Source organism: Macadamia integrifolia, unplaced genomic scaffold, assembly GCF_013358625.1.
Source record: "Macadamia integrifolia cultivar HAES 741 unplaced genomic scaffold, SCU_Mint_v3 scaffold1002, whole genome shotgun sequence".
NCBI classification, from domain to species: Eukaryota; Viridiplantae; Streptophyta; class Magnoliopsida; order Proteales; family Proteaceae; genus Macadamia; species Macadamia integrifolia.
Genome location: NW_024868051.1, coordinates 161044 through 187615, shown reverse-complemented (window position 1 = coordinate 187615; position 26572 = coordinate 161044). Strand labels below are relative to the sequence as shown.

The window sequence follows — 26572 nt, the reverse complement described above, 5'->3', positions numbered from 1 at the left end:
TGTACGGATAGAACAGGTATTATATCCGTATTTTAAGGTTATATACATATGCTACATTGTATGCTTGGGGTAGGGTCCGAGCCGAGGTCAGAGCCCGGTCAAAATCCCAAGTTTTGACTCTCGGATGGGTATGTCGGGTGGGTACACCCACCCACCTGAGTGACCCACCCAACACTATTCACTTAATTAGGAATAGTATATAAAGCTTTATGACTTCTTTTCTTTCCATTTATTACCCCCGTACGTTTGGTGAGAAAAGTAAAGAGGAGAGAGAAAAAGAAAGGGAAGAAGAAAGGAAGAGGAAGAAAGGAAGGGTTTCAGCGGCGCCGAAGCTCGATCTTGCCATTCCGGTGCCGGGAGAGTAATCTTCAACTCGAGATCTACAGTTGGAGGTAAGAAAAGCTGGGTTTTATAAACATTCGCCAAACCCACGCTTTAAACCCTTGATTCGAGTATGATTTCTTAAGATCTTGTAAACACCTCTTGAAATGATGGATCTAAGGTTTAATAGATGATTTATGTGTTGATCTTGAAGGATTTGAAGAGATATTGACAAGGTAGAAGGAGCATTGTGAGTTGGAAGTGATTTGGAGGGTTTGAAGTCATTCTTGAGCAAAGAAGGTAAGATGGTTCCCCTCACTCGAATCTAACTTAGATCTAAGCTAGAACCCTCCTATGGGACTTTAAAGGTGTGAGGAATGGGTTGAGAAAAGCCCTATTTGGGTCCCCAAGGAATGGGGGAAGTTGAGAAGAAACTGGAGTTTTTCCGCCAAAACCGGCGGGTGGACCGGTGGGTGACAACCCGCCTGAGTCACCCACCTGAGAGGACCGGGGGGGTTCTGGCCAAACCGGCGGGTAGGACCGGCGGGTCCTACCGGCGGGTAGGACCGGTGGGTAGACAACCCACCTGAGTGACCCACCCGAGTGGCCAGAATGTGATTTTTGGGTCCGATCGAGCCCAAATCGGGCGTGGGACCTTCTTTCGACGTTCTAAACACGATTTTGACGTCGAATTTCATTAATTTTGATTCTAAAATGGTGAAGTACTAACCCCGCTCAATTTTGTTAGGTTCACCAAAGCCTTCCCGATTCGCTCCGGATCTCACCCGTACCGAGCGGGACTCCTTGTACGCTATAAGTAAGTGGAGAGAGGACGTTTGGCCTATTTCAAGGCATTTGGTTGGCATTCATATAACTATATCTAATTTAGTCATGTCATCATGAATATGCTATATAGATTAGTCATTTCACACATTGATGTGCATTTATGCTATGTTTACTTTTCAAATGCAAATTGAATGAGATGTTATATGTTGAATGTGTACATCATGTTGCATAATGCATTGATAGACTAGATGCCGTGGTCGGCTTGGAAACGAATGCATTGGTGGCCCGTGGTATTGGACACGGAGGCACTATGCAGTCGTACTACATATAGGAGCATGCGGTATTAGGATTCTCACCATCCCGTGCTACGACCCTTCCCAACAGGGGTTAAGGTGTTGGGTTGCCATTTGGGGGGAAGCAGGGGTCGCGGTTGTCGGACACTGTGGCGGTTAGGCATTACGCCCGGCGAGTCATGTAGGACAGTCGGCAACCCCGGTGGTATTTCAAGAGGGCCAATCGTACTGCTTTTAAATTGCTGGAGTCAACACTGTCATTTAATTTATTTACATTCTGTTGAGAGCCGGTGGACGGCATTGTCTTTATTTTTCCGAGTACTCACGGTGGGCCTTCTCCAACAGCCCTATGGGCGTATCGCGGGAGGGAGTTCGCGGCTCGTACCGGGAGTATACGCGCACTGTGGTTGTAGTAGCACTAAAACCAAAGACTTAGTAATGTTGACTAGGTGTATGTGCTTTAAAATGACTTGCATGGCATGTAGTGCATATGATGTGTTGTGATGTGTGGACTGTTGTGTGTGGTCCACCTCTCTACTTACTGAGCTAGTGAGCTCATTCCACGTGTACACCCCTTTTTAGATGATTTTGCAGGTCATGCATCTGAGGAGCATGGGGTGGGTCCCACAGTCGAGTTTCCTGAGGAGGACTGGTGGACCCCTGAGGAGTTTGAGCACGGCGTAGACTGCGCGTGTGAGAGCTGTGCTGCGGGACAGCGGTTCTGAGGCCGAGCTGAGCTCCAACCTTGATACCGAGCCGAGCTGTGTACTCTGATGATTTTGATATTTTCTTGTATATACTTGATACTTGGACTTTATTCTTTTTGTGTATATATCATGCCTTCGGGCCCAAATGTATATAATTATGGTATCATCATTTGGGTATCAAGTATATGGAAATTATTTACAGGTAAAACTTAGTCTTCCGCTGATTTGATGAACTTGTGTTAGTGTGTGTATGCTGTGGTGGAATACAGTATCTGATGATCCTGGCAGGTTTGGGTTAACCTGTGTTAACTCGGTCACCGCTCCGGTTCAGTGTGAACGGGGTGTGACATTACGTATTAGCTAATCTTACCATTCGATGGTCTAAGGTCGAGGACGATTTTCAGTGATTGAGGTGGTGGGGATGCTAGCATCGTGACAAACTCCCATACGATGATGGATATGATGTTGAGTATTATGGCGGATTATTAATAGGGTTTACCGTGTAACGATGTGGTTCTAGAATTGACATGTTCCGTAACTAGCTTGTATCTTTGGGGACCGATAACGTACATTCGTGACTGGGGATACCACCTATGTTGCAGTAGCATTGATACCCACTATGAATTTAGAATTTGTTGATTAGGTTTCTTTGCTAATAATCTGCATCATGTCATTGCATTCATATTGGTTTGATTGGGCATTTATATTGTTTTTATTTCATGAATTATTGTGAATGTTTGTGTGTACCCCTCACTGGGCTTTGTGGAAGCTCACCCTCGTTGTTGTACCTTTTTAAATGTTGATTTAGGTAACCATCCGGAGTTTATGATTGAGGAGCTGACTCTCTATGTAGGTGATCTTTGGCATGAGGAGATAACTACTCAAGATGACGGATACGTATGTGTGATGACTATGCATTCAGAGCACGTTGAGGATGAGAGTGTCATCTTCTATTTTTGATTTTTTTGTTTACATATTAGACATAGCCCTAGGGGCATAACTGTAATTAATATTTCACTGTGGAAACATTCTTTTTGGTAAATATGGTAGTTATCATTAGACTTCATCAGTTGTGTATATTTTGATCAATATTATCTATTTGATTGTAGAATCATTTCATAGCTTTATGACCTTAAAATACTGTATCATGGATCCTGGGTGGATTGTGGATACGTGTGTGTCCATGTCACCAGCTTTCGGGTAGTGGGGGTGGGGTGTGACAATGCCTTAGTTCAATGAGTGAAAACATACACACACAAACAAACACGTGTGTGCAATAACATGGAGTATTATTCTTGATACTGTTGCTTCTTGAAAAATGGAGTGTGATAATTTGTACCTGAGAGCTAAGAAAACGAAGAGTTGACATCTCTACAAATGTTACTCCAAAAAATGCAAGAAGTACAAGGGAGCATTGTCAATGTGCTACCCTGTCCACAACAGAGACCAAAGGAGCAAAAAAAGGGTTTCAAAGCATGAAAACTATGGGGTCTATATTCAATATCACATTTTGATGTGGAAACTATGGAATAAAGGAAAATCCAGATGAAAGGATTAAGTAGGAAGACCCAACTCTCCACTCGACATTTGACTATAAATTATACACGTAAATAAGTGCTCACTCTCTCTTGCACTCCAAATGTGGGATGATCACAACCTTGCAGGATGGTTCTAGGGAGAAATCATTGGTGCACCTCATAGATGTTTCTAGGGAGTTTGTCGGCGACAATGGCAAGATAGTGGGATGAAAGTCGGAGTGGAATGATCAAGGGTTTGGTCGAGTTTACGAAGAAAGGGTTTCTCCATCGAGCAGGTAGCGAGGATCACTACAGAGAATCTGATTTCAGCGGGAAGTAGTTTATACATTGGATTTGTTCAAGCGGGATGGTGTAGTTCCCATATGTATATGGCTATTTAAGGCAACATTGGATTTGTTCACATGATCAATTACTTGCCACGTGACGCTCCTCCCCTGCCTCGCTATAAGATCTGTGGCGCACCCCGCGCTACAGAGGATCCGGATCCAACACCCTCACCTCACTTTTAAATTTTTTTGGGTTCCACCCTTTCTTTCACCAATTTACCCTTTTAATGTGATTTATTTTCCGTTTAGCCTAATTTTTCGTTTCAAACTTTCATCCCTACAACGATTCCTCTCATCTTCCCCAACGCAGCACCTGCAAGTCTTATCAATCGAAGAAAGAATTTGAATGAGCAGAAGAACTGGAGAAGACCTTGAGCAATCGATAAATAAGCAGGGAACCTGTCTTCACTCACAGGTGCGTCAGCTTTTCTACTTCGTCTTCTTCTTCATTGAGTTCATTTCTAAATGAACTAGCATTAACACCATCTTTTTGTTTTTTTAACTTTTATTGGGTTCCATTTCTTCGAATAGTTGCTGATAGGGACAGTGTTAATTCAGAAAAATAAATTCTTTCTTTGACGAATTAATTCAGCAGACAAAAAATCGCTTTTCCATTGTTTCTTCCTTTTTAAAATTGTTAGTACGAATTCTTAAACGGTTCTGTGTTCGGGTTATCTGAAATCTCAAATCATCAATGGAGTAGGTTCATTAAAATACCTATAAAAGAATAATTATAAAAATAAAAAGTTCGGTTGAGTGGGGACTTGGGTTGAGGAAGAGGGGGAACTTCAGCTACCTCAAGGCCAGGCGGCTGTTTCTGTGTTTATTTCTTCTTGGGTTCCATGTATAATTCTCGAAATTTGATTTGACAGTCTGAAATTTCTCTGTTTATATTTTGAGGTTTATTTTTTCTGTGTTTACCCTCCCTTCTGGATGGGCATGCCCCGAGCTTGCGGGTGCTAGCGGCATGCACCAATGGAAAGTTCAGGATGAAAGGGGCGGGGGGTTTTTTTCTAGGGCGTGGGGAGAGAGATATACACATGGCTGGGCACAGTGCTGGCGCGCCCAACTTTTTCCCTAATGTTTATTTATGTTCTGATCTGTCTTTTAACGCTTTTCATTGTGTGAGTGGCCTAGCAAGTGATTACAGCTTCAAGAAGCTCTGCCATTACTGGTTGATTTTCTTTTCAAATTCTGTCCTAAATCTAGCTTAGTGGGCGACTGCAAAATTTATTCTGTATATAAAAATAGGGAAAAGGCTGGATACACTGCTGGAGTGCCTAGCCTGTGTCACTCTCTCCCCCTCCCTTTGGAAATGACCTCCATGCCCCTTGCATCCCAGCCCCACCATTGTTGAGCTACTAGTTCCAGGAAAGCTACCGGCGTGCTTAACCCTCTCCCAGTTAAATATGTACATTTACTGTATGATGATAGGAATGGAAGAGACTTGGGTGGCGTTATCTGGTAAAAAATGGATAGAACCCAACTCTGGTTTAGGCTCTCTCTCTCTCTCTCTCTCTCTTCAACCCAATTGATCTAAAGCTGGAAAGAAAAATAAAAGTGTGAAGGATTCATAACAAATAGTAACCCAACTGGATAATTTCTTTTTACGATATCAACTTGATGCAGATACAAGCAAATTGATAATGTGGAGAGAAAAAAAAAAAATTCTATAGTGAATAAATCATTATTAAATGATGAAACATCTTTCCTACCTTCTGCAGTAATAATGATTGAACACTAACAAGGGTGACCTTTAATTTCAATTATTCAACTTCTTTTATGCAGCTGAAGATCCGAAAATGGTTTCTGCACTAATTAATGCTAATCCAGTGGTCTATGGAATAAAAGAGCGTCGGGTTCGAAGTGCACCATCTGATGTTGATGAATATGCCATTGAACCTATCAACCAAGAAGAAATTTTTGATATCCTTTCATTTCCATTAGAGTTAGTTACTGCTATTACTCATTATGCTTATCTGTTCCAATATTAAGAATTCATTACTTACTAGTGGGGGCTTGATTTTTATGGTAGAGTATCATTTTTAGACTAGTGGCTGGAGATGGAAAATTGGAAGGAATAAGATGTTGGACAATGGCTGTCACTTTTTGGGGGGAGGGCAGAATCAATTATTAAAATCTTTTTCCTTTTTAGACTAACCCAAATGTTCTGCCCTGACACTCACTGAACTACAAACCACCTGCACACATACACAGTTGTGTGACACGCCTAGTCTCTCAACCACAGGCACTCACAACCTTGTGGCAAGGTTTACTGTTATGTTTGTCTCGAATTCTTGACCCGTTTCATAGGTGACCTGGTCCAACAATTTTTTTAGTGGCTACCCGAATGAGATTTTTTTTTTTTTTTTTTTTTGTGAGTTCTGTGATGGTAGCAGATGGAGTCCATCACTGATCTCGTATGGGGGTGCGAGGGTGAAGACCGCTCGATATAGTACGACCAGACTGACTACGACCCGATAGATCAACCTAACTTGGAGGAGTATTTATATGTTATGATGTCTTATTGTGTAAGCAAGTGAGATTTGGAGTTTTTCGTGTTAGGGTTTTCTAGGTAGTGTTCTTGCTGTGAAATTGGGTGTTCTTGAGAGATCTCCATTGTAACATTTTTTATCCAACATAGTGAATCATCTTCCACTTTGCCCTAGGACGTAGCACATCACATTGGTTTGTGAACCATGTTAAATCTCTGTGTCATCTTATTTGAATCTGTTTCATTTTCTTTGTGTTTGTTTGTGTTTGTTCTAACATTTACCCAGTGTGCACACCCATCATGCAGACAAGCTACTCCATATTTTGACACAAGCAAACCACAACAGGCATTGGTAACACAAGGATTTTTATGTGGTTCGGCACAAGCCTACGTCTATGAAGCAATGCCTCACGAGGGCTTCGTATATGTTTAAGACACTATTGCTTTAGTCAGCTACAACTGACAAGGAACAACTATCTCTGGTTTACCTAACATATAGCTAGTAGGGTGCCACAATGCCAAAGGTTAGGAAGCTACAACTTCCGTGTCTAGCACCCATTTTTTTTTTTAGCTAACGACGGGAATCCAAGCCTTCGGCCTGACTAGTCCCGCAGAACCGCATGGACCGGGTCATACCGGGGTTGAATGAGAACCATTTAACTTTCACTGAAAGCATTGAAGAGCACTAAACACCCCCGTGTCAGTGGCCCCAAGGAGGTAAGAGGAGTTGAACTCAGAACCACACGCTCCCTGAGGCGAAGGTCCCTTGCCAACTCGGCTACCCCCAATACAAAGATAAATGGGCTTATAAATTTTTCCCCACAATGTAGCATGACTATTCTAGGTATTCAACAATTAGCAACCTAGCTAGCACATATAGATAACAAAATACAAATGAAACTACCTATAAGTAGAAACCTTTACAACCATGCTCGGTTTCGATTCCTGGTACCCAGAAGAGATCCGAGTCACCAACCTTGGCTTTCATGAACATTAATCTTCAACTAACCCTCTTGATGGAGAAACTTGAATCTTCAGTTGAAGCAAGCTTGTGAGGCCCCTTTCTTCTCTTCCTTGCAAAACCTTCTTGATACCTTCATTAATGCTTAGCAGACCTTCTATGGCCTTCAATTAAGTATTAAGGCATTCAAGAACGGTGGTTGGAGAGGTTTAATGCAACCTACTTCTCCTCCTTCTTCCTCTTATTTTTCCTCACTTTCTAGGGATTTTTCTCTCCTTTTTCTTCCACTCATAGTGTATTTTCTTTCTTGGGCTCATTTGGAGTACATATAAAAGAACGAGAGCTCATTTGGACTCAAAATGGCTTCACAAAGCTCAAATCAATCTAACCGGATCAAAAGTGGTGGAAGCTCCTGGATGAGCCCAGATGGTAGTCCTCCACATTGTTCGAGGTTTTCCATTTCGGGCATGATTTCAATTGGGCTTGAAATCGAGATATCTTGACCGAAACCAGACACTTTTTTCCAGCAAGTTTCAAGGTTGGGTTTTGATGGCCATATGACCAAGTTAGGTTTTGAAACTTATAGGACAACCAATTTTGGGCCTTCTAAACCCAGTGGAAAACATTAGATTTTAAAAATTCACACACAAAATGGTAGTTTGTTTCGAACCCTAGGTTGGTAGTCTACGTTGTATACAATCTCTACACTAGGCTATTCCACACAATCTTTAGTACTAGAACACATATAATTCAAGTAAAACAACTTAAATAAGCATTAGGGAATAAAATACATCAAATTATAAACCATTTCATAATCCAGGCATCATACATGGTTGAATTACATGTATTAGATTACGAAGAATTACATATATTAGAGTGAACAATAGTACTATTCAAGTGGATTACTCACTTTATACCCATCCTATAGTCCTAGACTCCTAGTATTGAAATGAGTGCCGGGCCGGATCAGAGCCACTATATTGTTGCTGATGGCAAATCAAATTTTGCTTTTGTTGTTGAGCAACAAATCCTCTTGTTCCAAGCCTTCTTTGGATAAGATATGGCCAAAAATGGAAGCAAATAGGAGATGGGGGTGGTCTTCTTCCAAGTTTCTTTTGACCTAGTCCTGTCGAGTTATAGTATTTATATGAAGTGGTATGTAACATTTCACCCGAAACATACCGATACAAAATATCACACCAAGATACCAAAAATCTCGGTCTAAACTATGTACATTTTGTGTTTCGATATTGGTGTTGTCTTGAGACCTGGCGAAACTGGCTAGTTACCGAGATCTCACCAAGATCTTGTACTATGGTCCTCCAAACAAGTAGTGGTAAATTGGCACTCAAAGATCTGGCCTCCAAAGGCTAGGGAATCATGCTTGCCACTACTCATTGTAGTTTTTAGTTTTTTGTAGAGGAGGATGCTAGGTTTTTGGGAAGCTCTTGAAACCTGTGCATAAGGTAAGCACTAAGGCAACGCAAGTAGTAATCTCTTGGGCTTAACAATTTAAAGAGTTTACAGATGCAAGAAGAATGCAAACACAATGTAGCTGACATGGTATTCTGTTGTAGTTCGGTCCAACATGCTTTTTCCTTGATAATCTTAAATCATATTAGAGATATTAAAGATCCTGAACATCCGTATTCTTTGGAAGAACTAAAAGTAGTTACTGATGATGCAATTGAAGTGGATGACAAGCATAACTATGTAAGGTATATGCACTTTTTTTTTTGGTGTGTCTGGTAATACTCCTTCTGTTTATCTATGATAGATTTCATGCTCTATTGCAAAGTTTCTTGAATAATTTTTTTTTCTTTTATATCAGAGTGACATTCACTCCAACGGTTGAACATTGCAGTATGGCTATTGGCTACAGTTATAGGCCTTTGTTTACGGGTGCAACTTATTCAGAGTCTACCTTCTCGTTACAAGTTGTACCATGTACCCCCTGTCCCGTCATGAGATTTGAAGCTGAAGAAGGCATTTTATATGTTCTCTGTTATTTGTTGTCCTGCTACAAATTTCTATTGGAATATTAGCTCTGCTAACACTATTTTCTTTCTTTCTTTCTTTCTTCATCCTTGCAGAGTGGAAAGATAAGATCACTATTCCTCTTTTATGCTATAAATATCCAAATTTTGATGCCTAATACCTCTAAATAGTTTGAACTGTCTAGGAACAATTATCAAGTGAGAAGGAGAAAATGGATGCAACCACCAGATTTTTATGTTTAGGAAGAATATTATGGGGGTGAACTAGAACTTACCATGGGCCAGAAAACAAGAATTTCCACCCTTAGAAAAACAAATAATACAAAAGAGGGTTGTTGGGGTTGGGGTTGGGGGGTGGCGGGGTGGGGTGAGGGGTGGAGCATATAGAGCCTACAGAGAAGAAAACCTATAAAAACCACTATGATGATGAATGCACTGCTCCATGTTACAAACAAAAAGCTAATTGATAACCTGGTTCCTTTCCCTCTACAAATATTTACTGTGATTTTGCAGTTCTTTGTCAGCATTCTCCCCATTAATATTAACATTAACGTTAACATTAACCAAGGAGGTTAGGTCCACAAAGATTGCATTGACCAAAACCTTAGAATGAATGACTTCTTAAAACAACCCAATTCAGGACTCTCCATGATAACTCTGCCTTATGGCACAACAGTAATATAAGATCAATGAAATTAAGTATATACCTAAAAATCCAATTTACCCAAATGGTGATGCAGTAGCGAACTTGATGCAGATTAATAACCAAAATAGGCTTGTTTTATTAGGAATAAGCCTAGGGTTGGGTTGTATATGTATTGGGCCTTCAGTCCATGTGGTTTGGAGTGTATTGGGCCACTTTTTTGGATCTAAAAGAGGGGCTCTAAGATTGAGTATGGGATTACTAGTTAGTTTCCTATTTTCATTAGTTTCATTTTTAGTTGGACATTGATGGAGCTATTTAGTTTCTAAATCCAGTTTATTTAGTTTCTAATTTCAGTACTTTTAATTCCTAGTTTTTATTTCCAGTTTTAGTATCAAGAGGTCTTTTGAACTATTCTTTCTTTCTTTTCAAAGTTAATTGCAAGGTTCTTCAAACCAGGGAAGGGATCTGAACTGCTTTTTGATTTCTGAATCTGGAAATTTCAAGTTTCTCTCTTGCTGCCCCCCTATACTGAAGATCTAGCCATTCGATGGCTCTCTTTTTTTGATCGAGTGTTAAGATTATATAGAGGGGAACTCGACCTTAATTTGAGGTTCATCAGACCAGGGAATCAGCAGTTATGGGATTTCTCCCTATTCTGACCGATCCTAATTTCTTCCCATATTTGTGAATTGATATGTTCTGGACGTGGCTGATTGGTTGCTGGTTTTATGCCATGGTTTAGTCTCAGATATTGGTGCTTTAAAGTCCTTGTTTTCTGGTTACCATTCAGTTATAGAATTCCGGAAACATAGAGATCGATAGGGCTGAATTTTGCTTATTGATTTCAGTCTTGTTAGTATTCTACTATTGAGTTGTTTGGTGAATGTTTGGTTGTTCTTGGATTAAAAGTTCCTGCAGTTGAGACTTGGTTAGACCCCTACTCTAGTCTACATTAAGTGGTATCAGAGCATGGTTGAGAACAACACTCCCACCTTAGCTTCTATTATAGAGATGCTACAGAATATGAGAGCTGAACAACAAGCTCTTTGTAAAAGATTGTTGGCTGTGGAGACCCAACCACAACAACCTACCCGTGACTCTCATACACCACCTGAGGTGGAAGCACCATTGAATATAACTGTGCAGTTGGCTAACAGGAGACTTATCCCTAATCTGAGAGCACCACAGAAGGTTCTTGTAGAGCAACCTACTTTTGAAGAACACATAAGGGGTTATTTTGAGACTGAACGTCCTACACCTCAGAGGTACTCAAGAGATTCACAGAAAGTCAAGCTTGATTTGAAGGAGTTTGATGGTAGACATGACCCCCAATTGTTCTATGATTGGGTAGTAGCATTGGATGATTATTTTGACTATTATGACCTACCTGAGGAATGAAAGATGAAACCAGCTCGTGCTAAGCTAGTTGAGGCTGCTCGTGATTGGTGGAGAACTTATGAGCAAGAGTTGGAAGACTGTGGTAGAGTGCCTATTACTTGGGAGGAGATGAAGCTTGAACTATCTGATAAATATTTTCCTCGTAACTTCCGAGCTCGCATACAAGATCAGCTGAATTCTCTTTGTCAAGGGACTATGATTGTTGCAGAGTATATGAACAGATTTGATGCACTTTATTCTCGCACAGGCATAAGAGAGAATGAGAGACAATTACTATCTCAGTTTCAACTAGGATTGCGAGCTGAAATCAACAGGGAAATTGGTGTTGTTGATGTGTACTCAGTGAGGGATTGCTTTGACAAAGCCCTACGAGCAGAGGAGCTCATAGCACAGGCTGGTAGAAGGTTTGATTATCAAGCTGGAGAGTTCACGAAGAATTTTCTAGCCACTGAACCGAATAGTTCAGCACCCCAAAGGCCACCTTTCCCCCATAGGCTGATTATAAAGGAAAGGCACCTATGACAGGCAACAACAAGTTAAAGTGTTTTTATTGCCAAGAGGTAGGACACTTTGCTAAGTCTTTCCCACATAAGCAGAGGGTCAATGTAGTGGCTGAAGTTGAAGACTCCAATGGGGAAGATGAATCAGCCCTTTATCCATACCCCTTGGAAGACGTTGGTGATGATGGTAGGTATGACTATGACCTGGAAGATACTAATGATGGTGGTACTTATGACATTTATGTGATTAGTAATGTCTCGGTGGCTGAAACCATGGAAGAAGACTCCACTGAAGGATTCTACATTGAAGAGAGCATAGTAGACAAGACTAAAGCCATGGAAGATGAGGTAGTGATTGAGAGAACTCCACAACAAATCTTTGAGATTCATGATGAGAAGGAAGAGTTTGTTCCAATCCTTGATGAGAAGGTTACCAACATTGACGACTCTATGCACACGATATTCACAGTTGGTATTGATCCAGAGGTTGAGCATATAGAGTTTGTTATGCCATCATGGTTCTTTGAAGAGAAAGCTCCACGCCTTGAAGACTACCTTCCAAAAGTCTACAAGCAACCTGAATTCTGTTTGGGAATGGTTATGGTTGCTGTTCACATGTTGTTCCCACTTCATCACTGCAAAATTCGAGGATAATTTTTTTCAAAATGGGGGAAATTGATGCAGATTAATAAACAAAATAGGCTTGTTTTATTAGGAATAAGCCTAAGGTTAGGTTGTATATGTGTTGGGCCTTCAGTTCATGTGGTTTGGAGTGTATTAGGCTACTTTTTTGGGTCTGAAAGAGGGGCTCTAAGATTGAGTACGGGATTACTAGTTAGTTTCCTATTTTCATTAGTTTCCTTTTTAGTTGGGCATTGATGGGGTTATTTAGTTTCTAAATCCAGTTTTTTTAGTTTCTAATTTCAGTACTTTTAATTCCTAGTTTTTATTTCCAGTTTTAGTAACTAGAGATCTCTTTAACTATTCTTTCTTTCTTTTCAAAGTTAATTGCAAGGTTCTTCATACCAGGTAAGGGATCTGAACTGCTTTTTGATTTCTGGTTCTGAAAATTTCAAGTTTCTCTCCTGCTGCCCCTATACTGTTCTGAAGATCCGGCCATCCGATGGTTCTCTTTTTTTGATCGAGTGTTAAGATTGTATAGAGGAGAACTCGACCTTAATTTGATGTTCATCAGATCAGGGTGTTACAATCCCAGATACCTTTTAATCAAACCAAAAGAAAAAGAAAGAGAGAAGAGAAGAAGAAGAAGAAGAAGAGAAGAGAGAAGAGAGAGGTACAACCGAAGGAGACTCCCAAAAGATGAGAAGAGACCAGCGATCTTACAAGAATGGTTTGATCGCAGGTTTTCCCTAACCTTAATATTATTTCATAAGAATGAAAATATATGAATACCCCTAAGACATAAAGAAGTAATCCTAACTAAAAATACTGGGTCGATAGGACAGAATTGACCCTATCGGTCCAGGGAACTAATGCGTCAGTCTTAACACTCCCCCCCAAGCTAGAGCATACACATTACTCATGCTCAGCTTGGTACATCTATTATGAAAACTAGGAGCAAAAAGGGACTTAGTGAACATATCGGCCAACTGATCTGACGAAGAGAACAACATTACAAACAAAATGGTAATCCACCTTTATGTGTTTGGTCTTCTCGTGGAAGACCGGGTTGCTAACAATGTACACCGCAACTTGGTTGTCACAATACATCTTCATAGGCTTAGTCATGGAAAATCCCAACTCCAACAGTAAAGACCGTAGCCACATCAACTCAGCAGTGGTATGAGCCATAGTTCTGTATTCTGCTTCTGCATTAGATCGGGTAATGGTAGTCTGCTTCATACTACGCCAAGTAACCGAATTACCTCCAACAAATGTACTGCCGGTAGTAGATCTTCGATCACTAGCAGACCCGGCCTAATTAGCATCAGAATAACCAACTAGTTCCATATGCCGATTAGGACGATAGATCAGCCCCTTTCTAGGAGCACCCTTCAGGCAGCGAAGAACATGGACAACAGTGTCCCAATGAGCTTTCTGAAGAGAATACATGAACTGACTGAGTACTCTAACAACATAGGAGATGTCCAGATGTGTCACAGTAAGATATATCAACTTGCCGATTAAACTCCTGTATTAATGCACATCCTGGGGGGGTTCACCATCATCAACCCCAAACTTCTGGTGAGGATCCATAGGGATATCAACAGGTTTGGAAGCAAATATACCAGTATCAGATAAAAGGTCCAGCACGTATTTCCTTTGAGAGAGACTGATCCCTTTCTTGCATCAGATCACCTCAATCCCAAGAAAATAATGAAGTTGACCCAAGTCCTTGGTCTGAAAGTGTTGCTGAAGAGAAGCTTTCACTTCAGAAATTCCTGCCTTATCATTACCAGTAAGGCAGTAAGTATAATATCATCAACATAAACTACCAAGACAACCAGTTTATCACCTCTACTACAAACAAAGATAGAATGATCAGAATAACACTGAAAAAATCCACAAGTAACTATGGTAGCATTGAACTTGTCAAACCATGCCTGAGGGGACTGTTTAAGTCCATAGATAGCCTTGTGTAAGCGACACACACGACCTTTATTCTCCCCCTGAGCAACATAACCAGGAGGTTGCTCTATATACACCTCTTCTTGTAGATCACCATACAAGAAGGTATTCTTGATGTCTAACTGAAACAAGGGTCAATCAAAGTTGACAGCAAGAGAAATAAGTAGGCGAATAGAGTTCAGTTAGCAACTAGGGAGGTGTCAAAATAATCAACTCCATATGTCTGAGTATACCCCTTGGTAACCAGACGGGCTTTCAACCGCTCAACAGAGCCATCAGAGTGATACTTAACAGTGTACACCTAACGAAACTTCACTAAATCCTTACCAGGAGGTAAATCTACCAGACTCCAGGTACCACGACTCAAGAGAGCATCCATTTCTACATTCATGACAACTTTCTATCCAGGAATAGTTAGGGCATCATAATGGGTGCGGGGAATAGGGTTAGTAGAAAGTGACAAGATAAGACCATGGATAGGAGAGGGAAGATGAGACAAGGAAACAAAGTTATCAATAGGATACACAACCATAGACTTTTTAGTGCAAGAACATGTACCTTTTCTTTGATCAATTGGTAAGTCATCAGGCAAAGAAGGAGGAGGAGCTTCACCAGAGAGAGGCGGCAGTGGATGAAGTGAATCATCTGGAGTATTGGTTTCTCCACTCGGCTGTCCAACCTTCTTCTTGCACTAATAAACCTGTAGAGGAGTTGAGTCACTGGCACTGGGCATATCAGGGAAGGGTATAAGAGATGGAATGGGTGGAGGAGATGAAGAAGTTCACTCCATACCAGACTAGGACACCTGAGGAGAAAAGAATGATGTGCCTTCAAAGAAGGTCACATCGGCACTAAGTTCCTGTGAGTAATGGGGTCAGCACTTATACCCTTTCTGAGTACTTGATTAACCCCAAAAAAATGCACTTAGTAGACCTAGGAGACAGTTTATCTACTTGCACATGCAAATTATGGACAAAACACACAGCCAAAGACTCAGGGAGGAATAGGAAAACTTGGCAAAGTAAGGAACATAATAGAAAAAGGGGAACTTTCTAAACGCAGTGAAGATGGCATGCGATTAATCAAGTGACATGCAGTTAAAACCCCATCACACCAAAAATTCTTAGGAACATGCATATGAATCATCATAGCACGGGCTACCTCGAGTAGATGCCGGTTCTTGCGCTCTGCTACCCTATTTTGCTGTGGGGTATAGGCGCAACTGGTTTGGTGCATCATCCCACGATCGGTACAAAAATAAAAAATATCAGTTTGAGCATATTCTAAAGCATTATCAGAACGAAAAATCTTATTCAAAATGCCAAACTGAGTTTTTATTTCATTATAGAATTGCTGAAACAGTGATAAAAATTCCGATCTATCCTTTAACATGTAAAGCCATGTAAGGCAAAAATGATCATCCACAAAAGTCACAAAATAATGAAAACCAAATCTATTACTAACTCTGCGAGGACCCCATACATCAGAATGGACTAAGGAAAATAAAGATGGACTACGAGATAGAGCGAGATGGGAAGGACACACGGTGATATTTTCCCAACTCACAGGCCTCACATTTTAACCTAATCACAGACTTAAAACTAGGAAATAAAAGTTTCAACCTAGCTAAAGATAAATGTCCTAAACGACAGTGCCATTGGAAAGGAGTCACATCCCCAATAGCAGTAGCAGCAGTAGAAGAAGTATAAGAACCACAGTTGAGATAATATAAACCATCTTTTTCATGCCCTCCACCAATCGTCTTCCTCGTGTGAAGATCCTGAAAAACACAGTAAGAAGGAAAGAAGGTTACTGAGTAATTTAATGAGCTAGTTAACTGGCTCACAGAAAGAAGACTTAATGGGAATTGTGGAACATGTAACACAGAAGATAAATTCAATGAGGATGTAGGTGATAAAGTACCATGACCGAGAACTGGTGTAGAAGCACCATTGGCAAGAATAACAGATGTAGAACGGTACTAGAAGAAAAGGTTTTAAAAGTGATGACTTACCAGTCATATGGGCAGAAGCACCTGAATCAATGATCTAGGGGGTAGAGGTAGTGGTAAGAATGGCTGAGGTACCTGCATGAGCTAAGGTGGCAGCGGATTTAGACCCACCATTGGATGTATTATAGGATGCCTTGAGAGTGCTAGCACCAGAGCAACTGATTAATGTCATCACGCAGACTGGTAGATGAATCTCCTGAAGAAGGTCTCGGTTTAGCATAAACAGAAGACACTGTGTCAGTACCATCATCTGACACTGCATGATTGGCTAACTGGGTTGCCCACTCTTGCTTGCCATGCTTTGTCCAGCAAGTCTTTATAGTATGGTTGGGCTTCCTGCAATAAGTGCACTGGCGGGCTGCACGATCAGAAGGCTGTCCATTAGAACCTCGACCAGCCGATCCACAACCCCCCACGACCGCGACCGCGACCACGTCCACGGTTGGTAAGGAAGGCAGAATTGCCTTTAGAAGATTGATCAGATTTAGTTGATGAAGTGATACGCTACAGTCGTGAATAAGTGTCATTCAAAGTAGGAACAGTATTCCCTGCAAATAAATGGCCATTCACTGTCTTCAAATCATTATTCAAACCAGCCAAAAATTTGGAAACGAAAAACTCATTCTGCTAAGCTTTCAATTTGTCAATGTCTGGGGTTAAGGGCTGGAAAACATTAAGTTTTTCAACCATTCCCCTGAACGTACTATAATACTTTGAAAGAGATCTGTCAGACTGGCGAAACTGGAACAACTTCTCATAAATATCATAAATACGGGTCATGTTCTTTTCTTGAGAGTAAGTTTCCTTCAAATCGTCCCATACTCCATTTGCAGTAGAGTGAAACATGACATTGGTAGTGACATCTGGCTCCATACTATTCCACAACCAGATTAAAATCAAAGCATTCTTCTTCATCCATTCATTATAACCCTTGTCAGATGATGAAGGAGAATCAGAATTAGTATACTTAAGTTTATCCTTGGCCATAAGGTAAACCTTCACAGATTGAGCTCAAAGTAGGTAATTCGAGCTTCCCTTGAGCTTAATAGAAGTAATTTGGACATTGACATTGTCCGAGGCAAATGTAGTAGTTACAAAGGTAGTAGACTTGGTCTCAGCTATGAGAACAAAAAATAAAGTAGACAAATAGAGTCACTGATATCTGACTTTCACCCAAAAATACTTCACCCACAAATGCCAATATCTGACTTTCATCCAAAAATACTTCACTCAAAAATACCAAGAAAAATAGCAAACCGACCTGAACCACAACAACTGGATATCTGGCTTTCACCCAAGAGACCCGGGTTCGATAAAGGAAAGAAGAAGATGGCTGCGGTTCAAGTTCTTCAAATCTTTAGCATAGTACCAATAGAACACGATCCATACACCAAATAAATCACTCTATGTGATTTAATCCATAGTAGATGCAGCAATAGGTGGCTGCACACCAGAAGATTTCAGCGCAAAATCGAGATTAGCAGGGAGGATTTTGAAAAGCTTGATTTGATTACAATGGCTCTGATACCATGTTACAATCCCAGATACCTTGTAATCAGACCAAAAGAAAAAGAAAGAGAGAAGAGAAGAAGAAGAGAAGAGAGAAGAGAGAGGTACAACTGAAGGAGACTCCCAAAAGATGAGAAGAGACCTGCGATGTTACCAGAATGGTTTGATCGCAGGTTTTCCCTAACCTTAATATTATTTCATAGGAATGAAAATACAAGAATACCCCTGAGACATAAAGAAGTAACCCTAACTAATAACACTGGGCCGATAGGACATAATTGACCCTATCGGTCCAAGGAACTAGCGCTAATATCGGGATTAACTTCAGTCTCAATACAGGGAATCAGCATATGGGATTTCTCCCTTTCTGGCTGAACCTAATTTCTGCCCAGATTTGTGAATTGATCTGTTCTGGATGTGGTTGATTGGTTGCTGGTTTTATGCCATGGTTTAGTCTCAGATATTGGTGCTTTAAAGTCCTTGTTTTCTGGTTACCATTCAGTTATAGAATTCCGGAAACATAGAGATCGATAGGGCTGAATTTTGCTTATTGATTTCAGTCTTGTTAGTATTCTACTATTGAGTTGTTTGGTGAATGTTTGGTTGTTCTTGGATTAAAAGTTCCTGTAGTTGAGACTTGGTTAGACCCCTACCCTAGTCTACATTAGAACCACCAGCATACTATGGCTATCGTTGGATCAGACTGCACCAAGAATGGACCAATAGGCTTAAATTTGAGTGTCCAACGGGTTACATGGGCTTAGTATTTTTGTGTTTTCTCTTGTAATGGGTCAATTCTATAGCCCAAATTTGAGGATTTGAGGCCTATTCTGAATTAGATGTTTTTTTTTTCTTCTAGATTCTTTATTTTTTTCAAGAGTTAAGTTGTAATGTGACTTTCCTTAACTTGTGCATGGAGAGTTTCCTAATTCTGTTATTTCTTAGTTCTATAAATAAAGAGAAGGGGCCACACAACTCCCCTATGATTTTGACATTCAAACATAACTTTTGCTTGTCAGTTCTGTGAGATTCAGAGCTCCTTTGGTGTGAGATGCAGTGAAGCCCTTAGTGGGATGCTAAGTTGGATTGGTGAAATTCTAGTCTCTCTCTCTCTCTTTGGGGGGGGGGGTAAAGGTGAGATACTAGTCAAGTTCTAGGTAATGTGGTTCTAATCACCTAGGACATTAGGGTTTAGAAACCAACTGAAATTTCCAAAATTGCAGGAAAGTAGGAACCAGATTCACAGAAAACTCAATAAAACAGAATAAAGAATCAGATACGATTGAAATTCTGGTCAAATAATACTTAATATAGTAGAACATAGCTACAATCTTTTTTTTTTTCCCTTGTTAACGACGGGTATCCAGGCCATCGCCCTGAGTAGTTCCGCGGGCCCATACTAACCCCACAACCTCCTAGACTGGGTCATACCGGGTTTGAATGAGAATCATTCAACTTTCGCCGAAAGCAGTGAAGAGCACTAAACACACCAATGTGAGTGGCCCTAAGGAGGTAAGAGGAGTTGAACTCAGAACCATACACACCCTGAGGTGAAGGTTCCTTGCCAACTCCGCTACCCCCTTGGGGTTATTGTACAAGCTTCTAATTGCTGAATTTTACTTGCAAAGTCCACCCAAATTTTAATTGTAATTTTCCCCTCCCCTGTTTTTGTTGTATCCCACTTGTTGGTTGTTTTGCATCCCCGTGGTTTTCTTTCCTAAGGCCTTCGCCTTTGGGTAGCTGTTAAGGGTTTTGTTTTTGTTCTCTTTCTTTTCTTTAATATATTTTCCATTTTCATCTAAAAAAAAAAAAGAATCTGAACTTTGTTTCTAATTGGATTGGACTTTACTTTTTCTTGATTTTACTTGCTGTTTTCTATTACTTTCTACATCTGGTTGCTATTTTGATGAAGTACTATTTTTTAGACTACCTCATAGCTTAAAATCTGACAATTAGATCCACATAAGATTTTCCGTAGTAGTTCTCTTAACAAATAGATCATTCAGTAGGAAGTTCATGCATATCTGAGTTGTTTAAATGGATTTATTTGCTTTTCTCTGAATTTTGGTTTTCCCTATACTTGCGATTCTGTCTAAGTTCTTCTCTTAGTGGACTTCATTGGTTTGAGATTAACACTGCATTAATTTGTATTAAAGCTATGAAGGGACAATAGAGCCACTATGTTGATGGGACGATAATGAGGGTTTCTATATTCTAGCTCAGATTGAAGGATGATTGTGCGGGTTTAATCATGATTCAAGATCTCAGCGAGATCTGTTTTTGAGAAAAGCGAGATGGATGTAGAGGCGAGCCGAAAAATGGGCAATATCTCAATTGAGATTTTGAGATCTCGCCACATAACTCGGTTTCGGTTCAGTTTCGGTCCAGTTTCGGTTCAACCTTGGTCCAACCAAGGCATATAAAGCATGGATTCGGCCCAAAAGGTGAGATATTTCGGTGGTGTCGCCTGGATCTCGTTGGGTTTGACTCTTGGAGCTATATTTTGTGAGAAAAACACCATAAAGCTGTGGATTTGGTCTTTTTTTCTTAGAGATCTTCTTTGTTAGTAAACATTGAAGCAAAAAATCTTCAACCTTGGTGGTAGCTTTTCTTCTTAAGAACACTTTAAAGTAAAAATTTCTTCTCAAACCCATATTTTTTTATAGAATCATCATCAAATCTTGCTTCTTACCATTGATTTTTTTATATGTGATGCTACTAAGTGTGATCTATAGATTCATGGAAGAAAAAATATTTTTCTGTTTTTAAATATTTTTCTGTTTAAATAAATGCATTTCTTGCAAAAAAAATTGAAAAAAATATGATTTATATATGATTTTTTGTACTTTATTTTTTATATGTTGGTCACCAAAGGTTGATCTATAGCCTCATGGTTGCCATTTTTTTTTTAGTCAATAAATTAATTAATATATTTTCTGAGATATATAATATATATATTAAATAATTACAAGAAAATAAAAAAAATATGAACAAAATTCCTGTTTTCTATGGAAAATTACTTTAATATAGTGTAAATATTTTTAGTATATTTTGAAATGAAAATGGTTCTCTTAGTTGTACCCTACTATACTTTATTATTGACTATGATATTATTATTAATAAAAAATATAATTTAAAATTAAGAAAAATTATTAAAAGTAGGGGATTAATATATAATAGCTATATGTTATTGAATCGCTATTAATGCATGCATTCATTAATGTAGTGTTGATGTTGAATAGTTATTAATTCATGTACAAAGATTTTTATGTAATAGTATTGAAGTTGGAGCACAATGTTTGCTAGTGGGGGTGGAGATATTACATGGTTACATAGAGATCCAATGTCAGATGACAAAACGAATCAAAGTGTAGGTACTGTAAGAAAATGATAAATTCTAGAGGTGCCTCTAGGTTGAAGCAGCATTTGGCTCGGGGTACAAGGATGTTGCCAAATGCCCGTAAGTTTCATATGAAGTGCAAAAGGATATGCAGCGGAGCCTATAAGGTGCAAGGTTTAAAGAAGGCAGAGAGACAAATGTTGGATCAAGAATTCGATGAGGCAATCTTAAAGAGGCACCTAACTAATAAAACAACTTAAGATTCAGACAAAATTCAACCAAATCACCAATTCATGAAGAATTAACCCAAATCCCAAAACCCTAATTAGGGCTAATCTAGGGCTACCTACGGTTGGAGCTATAGGACTCCAATGGAGATGAAACTTGGATTGAATGTTGTTGGGATGGTGATGAAGAAAAAATCTAAAGGATTTTTCAAACTAAGCTTTGAATAAAAAGATATGATCAAAATTGATTTTGGCAGAGTGCCAAACCCTGACAACTTTGATTGATTTTTTCACTCGAATACTTCAATCTTCACACTGGCGACCCTTAGCAAGTACTTTGAGTTAATCCGTCACACCATATGATTGATTACAGTTAATCAATCCTTCATTGAAAAAACCAGCAAACGAGGTTATGAGGCCACCCCCTTCTAAAATCGTAGAGCTTAAGAAGCATGAAGTAGATCCCCATCATGTGATCCATCACCGAAGGAGGAAGAAGCAACCTTGAAGCTACCGGCCAGTATAGGAAGCTCCCTTGTGCTGTTGTTTTAGTTTCCTAATTTGGTAGTATGGTTATGTTTCTAGGAAGTTCTATTAGCTGCTATTTTGTTTCCTAAATTAGAAGTTAGTGGTAGTTTCTATTTTGCATTAGTTTCTATTTTAAATTAGTTACTAATTGCATTAGTTTCTATTTTGAATTAGCTTCTATTTTCATTAGTTGCTATTTTGATTTAACTTCTATTTTCCTTAGTTTCTATTTTGTGTTAATTTTCTGATTTTTGTAATTCAGACCTCTATATAAAGAGGGTTTCTGTAGACACAAATTACAATTAAATAATGAAGTTTTGTTGCAGTTTTGCTTGCTCCATCTCTTGAGAAAGGAAGACAACAGCTGGGATAGCTGTGGGTGAGATACCCAGGCTGAGATAGCCATTATCCCACCCATGCCTACCCATCATCTTCTCTTTTTCTATGTTCTTTCTTTTACTTCTCTTTATCTGTATTGTGAGGGAGAGACTTGAGTGAGAGAAGGCATCGGTTGAAGGTACAACAGCATTCCTGAGTTGCAGAACAAGAATAGCCATTTCAGCTATCGGTTTTTCCAGAAGTGAAGGATTTCGGAAGTATCGACAGGACCTGTTCTCTCAGCCTCTATTCAGTATTTCTGGACACCCTTTGGAGGGCTGAAGGACCATTCGAAGGGGAGCAATTGACCAGGTATTTACCCTTTGATACTCAGCCAAATCTTAGTTACAAACCCTCCCTCTATTCTGGCTGAAAACAGTTCCGGCTGGGTTTTGTCTGCTGCTATCAGTTTGTTTTCTGGATTAGTGCTTGCTGCTACAAGTGTTATTTTGGGGTCTATTTCTGATTCATTCGAATAAGTTTGTTGATATTAAATTCTGGTTCTGATTTCCTTTGTATCTGGACCTTTTTTCTGATTTCTGTTGAGACTAATTTGTAATGTCAGATTTGAATTGGTTTGAGCTTAACATATTGGAAGTTTGTTTTACCTAGTGTGGCCTACTTCTACATTAAGTGGTATCAGAGTTATGGATGGAGAAGGCTCTAACCAATACTCACTAGAGGACGTGATGAAATCCCTCCAACAGTTGGCCTCAAGGATGGACAATATGGACCTAAAATTTGAAGAGTTGAAAGAGACCACTGTTGCCTAATCTAATGCTCAACCCATGGTGAATGAGAACAATAATGGACCAAGAAGGTTTGTAGTCCCTGTTCGAAGGAACGTACCAGCCCGTACGTACGGTGGAGGTGAAGGGTTTGATGAGCATGATGGACCCCAATTTCCCCATGATGACACTCAGAACGTGAAGTTGGACTTGAACGAATATAAAGGAAAACATGACCCTCTCTATTTCCATGACTGGATGAATGCATTAGATGATTATTTTTGGTGATTCCGTATGTCTAAGGAAGATCCTACTGGTTATCACCAAGCTTACAGGTGGTACTAAGGATTGGTGGAAAGCTAAAGAGGATAGACTTATCCGAAGACGGAGGGAGCCTCACAATTGGGAGGAATTTAAACCAATACTTAGTGATAGATATCTTCCCCCAACATACCGACACCATCTCTATGACATGCTTAACACTCTTCAACAAGGTACCATGATTGTCGAGGAATACATTGATAAGTTTAATGAGTTACTCTCATGTGCAAGTGCTTATCGCGAGGATGAAGAACTGCTTATGTCTCGATTCAAGTTGGGACTACGAGTCTACGACATGATATCCGTGATAAAATTGGAGTAATAGAATTTTCTACTTTGAATCAATGTATTGAAAAGTCCTTAGAGGCAGAAGATTTGATCAAATCATCCCTAAGAAGGTATAATCAGCCCGCTGAAGTTAAGAAGCCATATGCACCAAATAAACCTAGTGGATTCCATACTTGAGTCCCACAAGTCACACAGGATAAGGGTAAGAGTCCCATGGTTAGGGGAGAGACAGCGACTATGAAGTGCTTCCATTGTGGTGGTACTGGACACTATGCCAAATTCTGTCCAAAACGTGGAAGAGCCAATTGCATCATCACTGCAATTGAATCCAGCCTAGACATGCAAATCCATGAACCCCAAGATGATGATTGGGCTTTGAATGTTGTCGTTTAAGGAATGGAAGATGATTATGAGGCTGAATATGCATAAGAAGATGACGACCCATATATTACTATTAATGTGGTTGCAAAAATTCTGATGGTTGAATCAAAGGGAGAAGATTGGAGGCATGGTTTAAATTATCTCCGATACAATACGATACCCCTCCGATATGTATCTTAAATTTAGTCGACCAATGCGGCAATCGATACCGATACTTTAATCCTTGATCTTTAGCATATCTTAGCGTATCTCCGATACGATACGATACCCTCCGATACGTATCTTAAATTTAGCCGGCTGATACGGCTGCCGCTGCCGATACCGATACTTTAATTCTTGATTGGAGGAAACATAACATATTCTATACATTGATGACTAGTGGACCTCACAAGGCTCAAGTGATTGTGGACAGCGGGAGTTGTGTAAATTTGGTGTCTCAAGCTTTTGTGAGTGAGGGATAGCTTAGGACCTAACCCCATCCATAACCCTACAAGATGTCACTTTTAGACAATAACACCATGGTTGTAAACCAGCGGTGTTCTGTGCCATTGAAGGTCTCAGGATATGAAGAGGATCTGTGGTGTGATGTAATTTCTATGGTGCTAACTGATGTGTTGCTTGGAAGACTGTGGCTATATGACAATAATGTCTTGGTTGGTGGTACCAAGAACCAGTGTTTTTTCGATCACAAAGGAAAGCCTCTTACTTTAAACCGACTTAACATACCTCAAGTGAAAGCTAAGTTGAGGGCTGTCCAAGTACAAAAACAACATATTTTGAAGAATATTGAGAAGGCCCCTTCTAAAGAAGGTATTGAACCAAAGTAGCAACCATATAAAGCAAGCACAAATAAGACATGTTGGACAAGAAATTATGCGTGCTGCCCCATAGAGAGTTCTTGGTTACAAGTGAAGAAACCGGACTGATTCTAGCCCTTGTTACAAAGGAAGTTGAATCGGTGAAAGAGGTGACACATTCTTAACCCATTAGAGACTTGTTGGCTGATTTTTCTGATTTGGTATCCGATGAGCTGCCGGATGAGCTACCACTTATGAGGGACATACAACATGCTATTGATCTAGTGCTTGGATCAATATTACCAAATCTGCTCACTTATCATCTCAGTCCTACCGAGCATGCCGAGCTCAAGAGACAAGTGGATGACCTTTTGCGAAAAGGATTTCTAGTAGAAAACATGAGTTCGTGTGCCGTACCAGCCCTATTGAAACCTAAGAAGGACGGATCATGGCGTATGTGTATTGATAGCCATGCCATCAATAAGATCACGATAAAGTACATATTTCCCATTCCTCGTTTGGATGATATGTTGGATATGCTAACGGGAGCCACTATCTTTTCGAAGATTGATCTACGAAGTGGGTATCATCAAATTAGGATTCGTCCAGGGGATAATGGAAGACAACTTTCAAGACAATGGAAGGTTGTACGAATGGAAGGTTATACCCTTTGGCCTTACTAATGCACCTAGTACCTTTATGAGGGTGATGACTCGTGTTACGCCCCTTTATTGGCAAGTTCCTTGTGGTATACTTTGATGACATATTAATTTATAGCAAAGCCTAAGATGAGCATCTTGAACATTTGAGGCGTGTGATAAGGTGCTACGGGAAGAGGAGCTTTACATCAATTTGAATAAGTGTTCTTTTATGTTGCCTAAAGTCATATTCTTTGGGTTTATTGTGTCCTCTCAAGGTATAGAAGCTGATCTCGAGAAGGTTAAGAGCATGGTAGATTGGTTTATTCCTAAGACTTTGACGAAAGTTCGAAGTTTCCACGACCTTGTCTCGTTCTATAGACGATTCATGCGAAATTTTAGCACTATTATGACACCTATCATGAAGTGCACGAAAGGAGGGAAAGCGCCATTCCAATGGACCCTGGCTGCCACTAAAGCATTTAACATGATCAAACAGAAGATGACATAAGCCCCAGTGCTTAGGCTACCTAATTTTGTTCTCATGTTTGAAGTGGTTACCGATGCATCCCATGTGGGGATAGGAGTGCTTATGCAAGTTAGTCATCCGATTGCCTTCTACAGTGAAAAGTTGAATGATGCAAAAAGAAGATATTCTACATATGATTTTGGAACTCTATGCCGTCATTCAAATTCTCAAGCATTGGAGACACTATTTGATCAGTAAGGAATTCATACTATATTCGGATCACGAGGCACTTAAGTACTTGCATTCCCAAAAGACCATTAGCAATCGGCATGCTAAACGGATCTCTTATTTGCAAGAGTATGTATTTGCTCTCAAGTACAAAGCTGGAAAAGAGAATCAAG

General features: G+C 39.9%; 1 protein-coding gene across 1 annotated transcript in view; it reads left to right on the top strand.

Moving 5' to 3' along the window:
- Positions 1-3745: 3745 nt before the first annotated feature.
- The window catches only part of LOC122062356 (protein AE7-like), a 39646-nt gene continuing 16819 nt past the window's right edge, over positions 3746-26572 (top strand). Inside the window, exons 1-4 of the mRNA XM_042625944.1 lie at positions 3746-4386; positions 5760-5897; positions 9039-9144; positions 9258-9373. Coding sequence (XP_042481878.1) covers positions 5774-5897; positions 9039-9144; positions 9258-9373 — 346 coding nt within the window. The 5' untranslated portion in view covers positions 3746-4386; positions 5760-5773. The remainder of the gene's footprint in view (positions 4387-5759; positions 5898-9038; positions 9145-9257; positions 9374-26572) is intronic.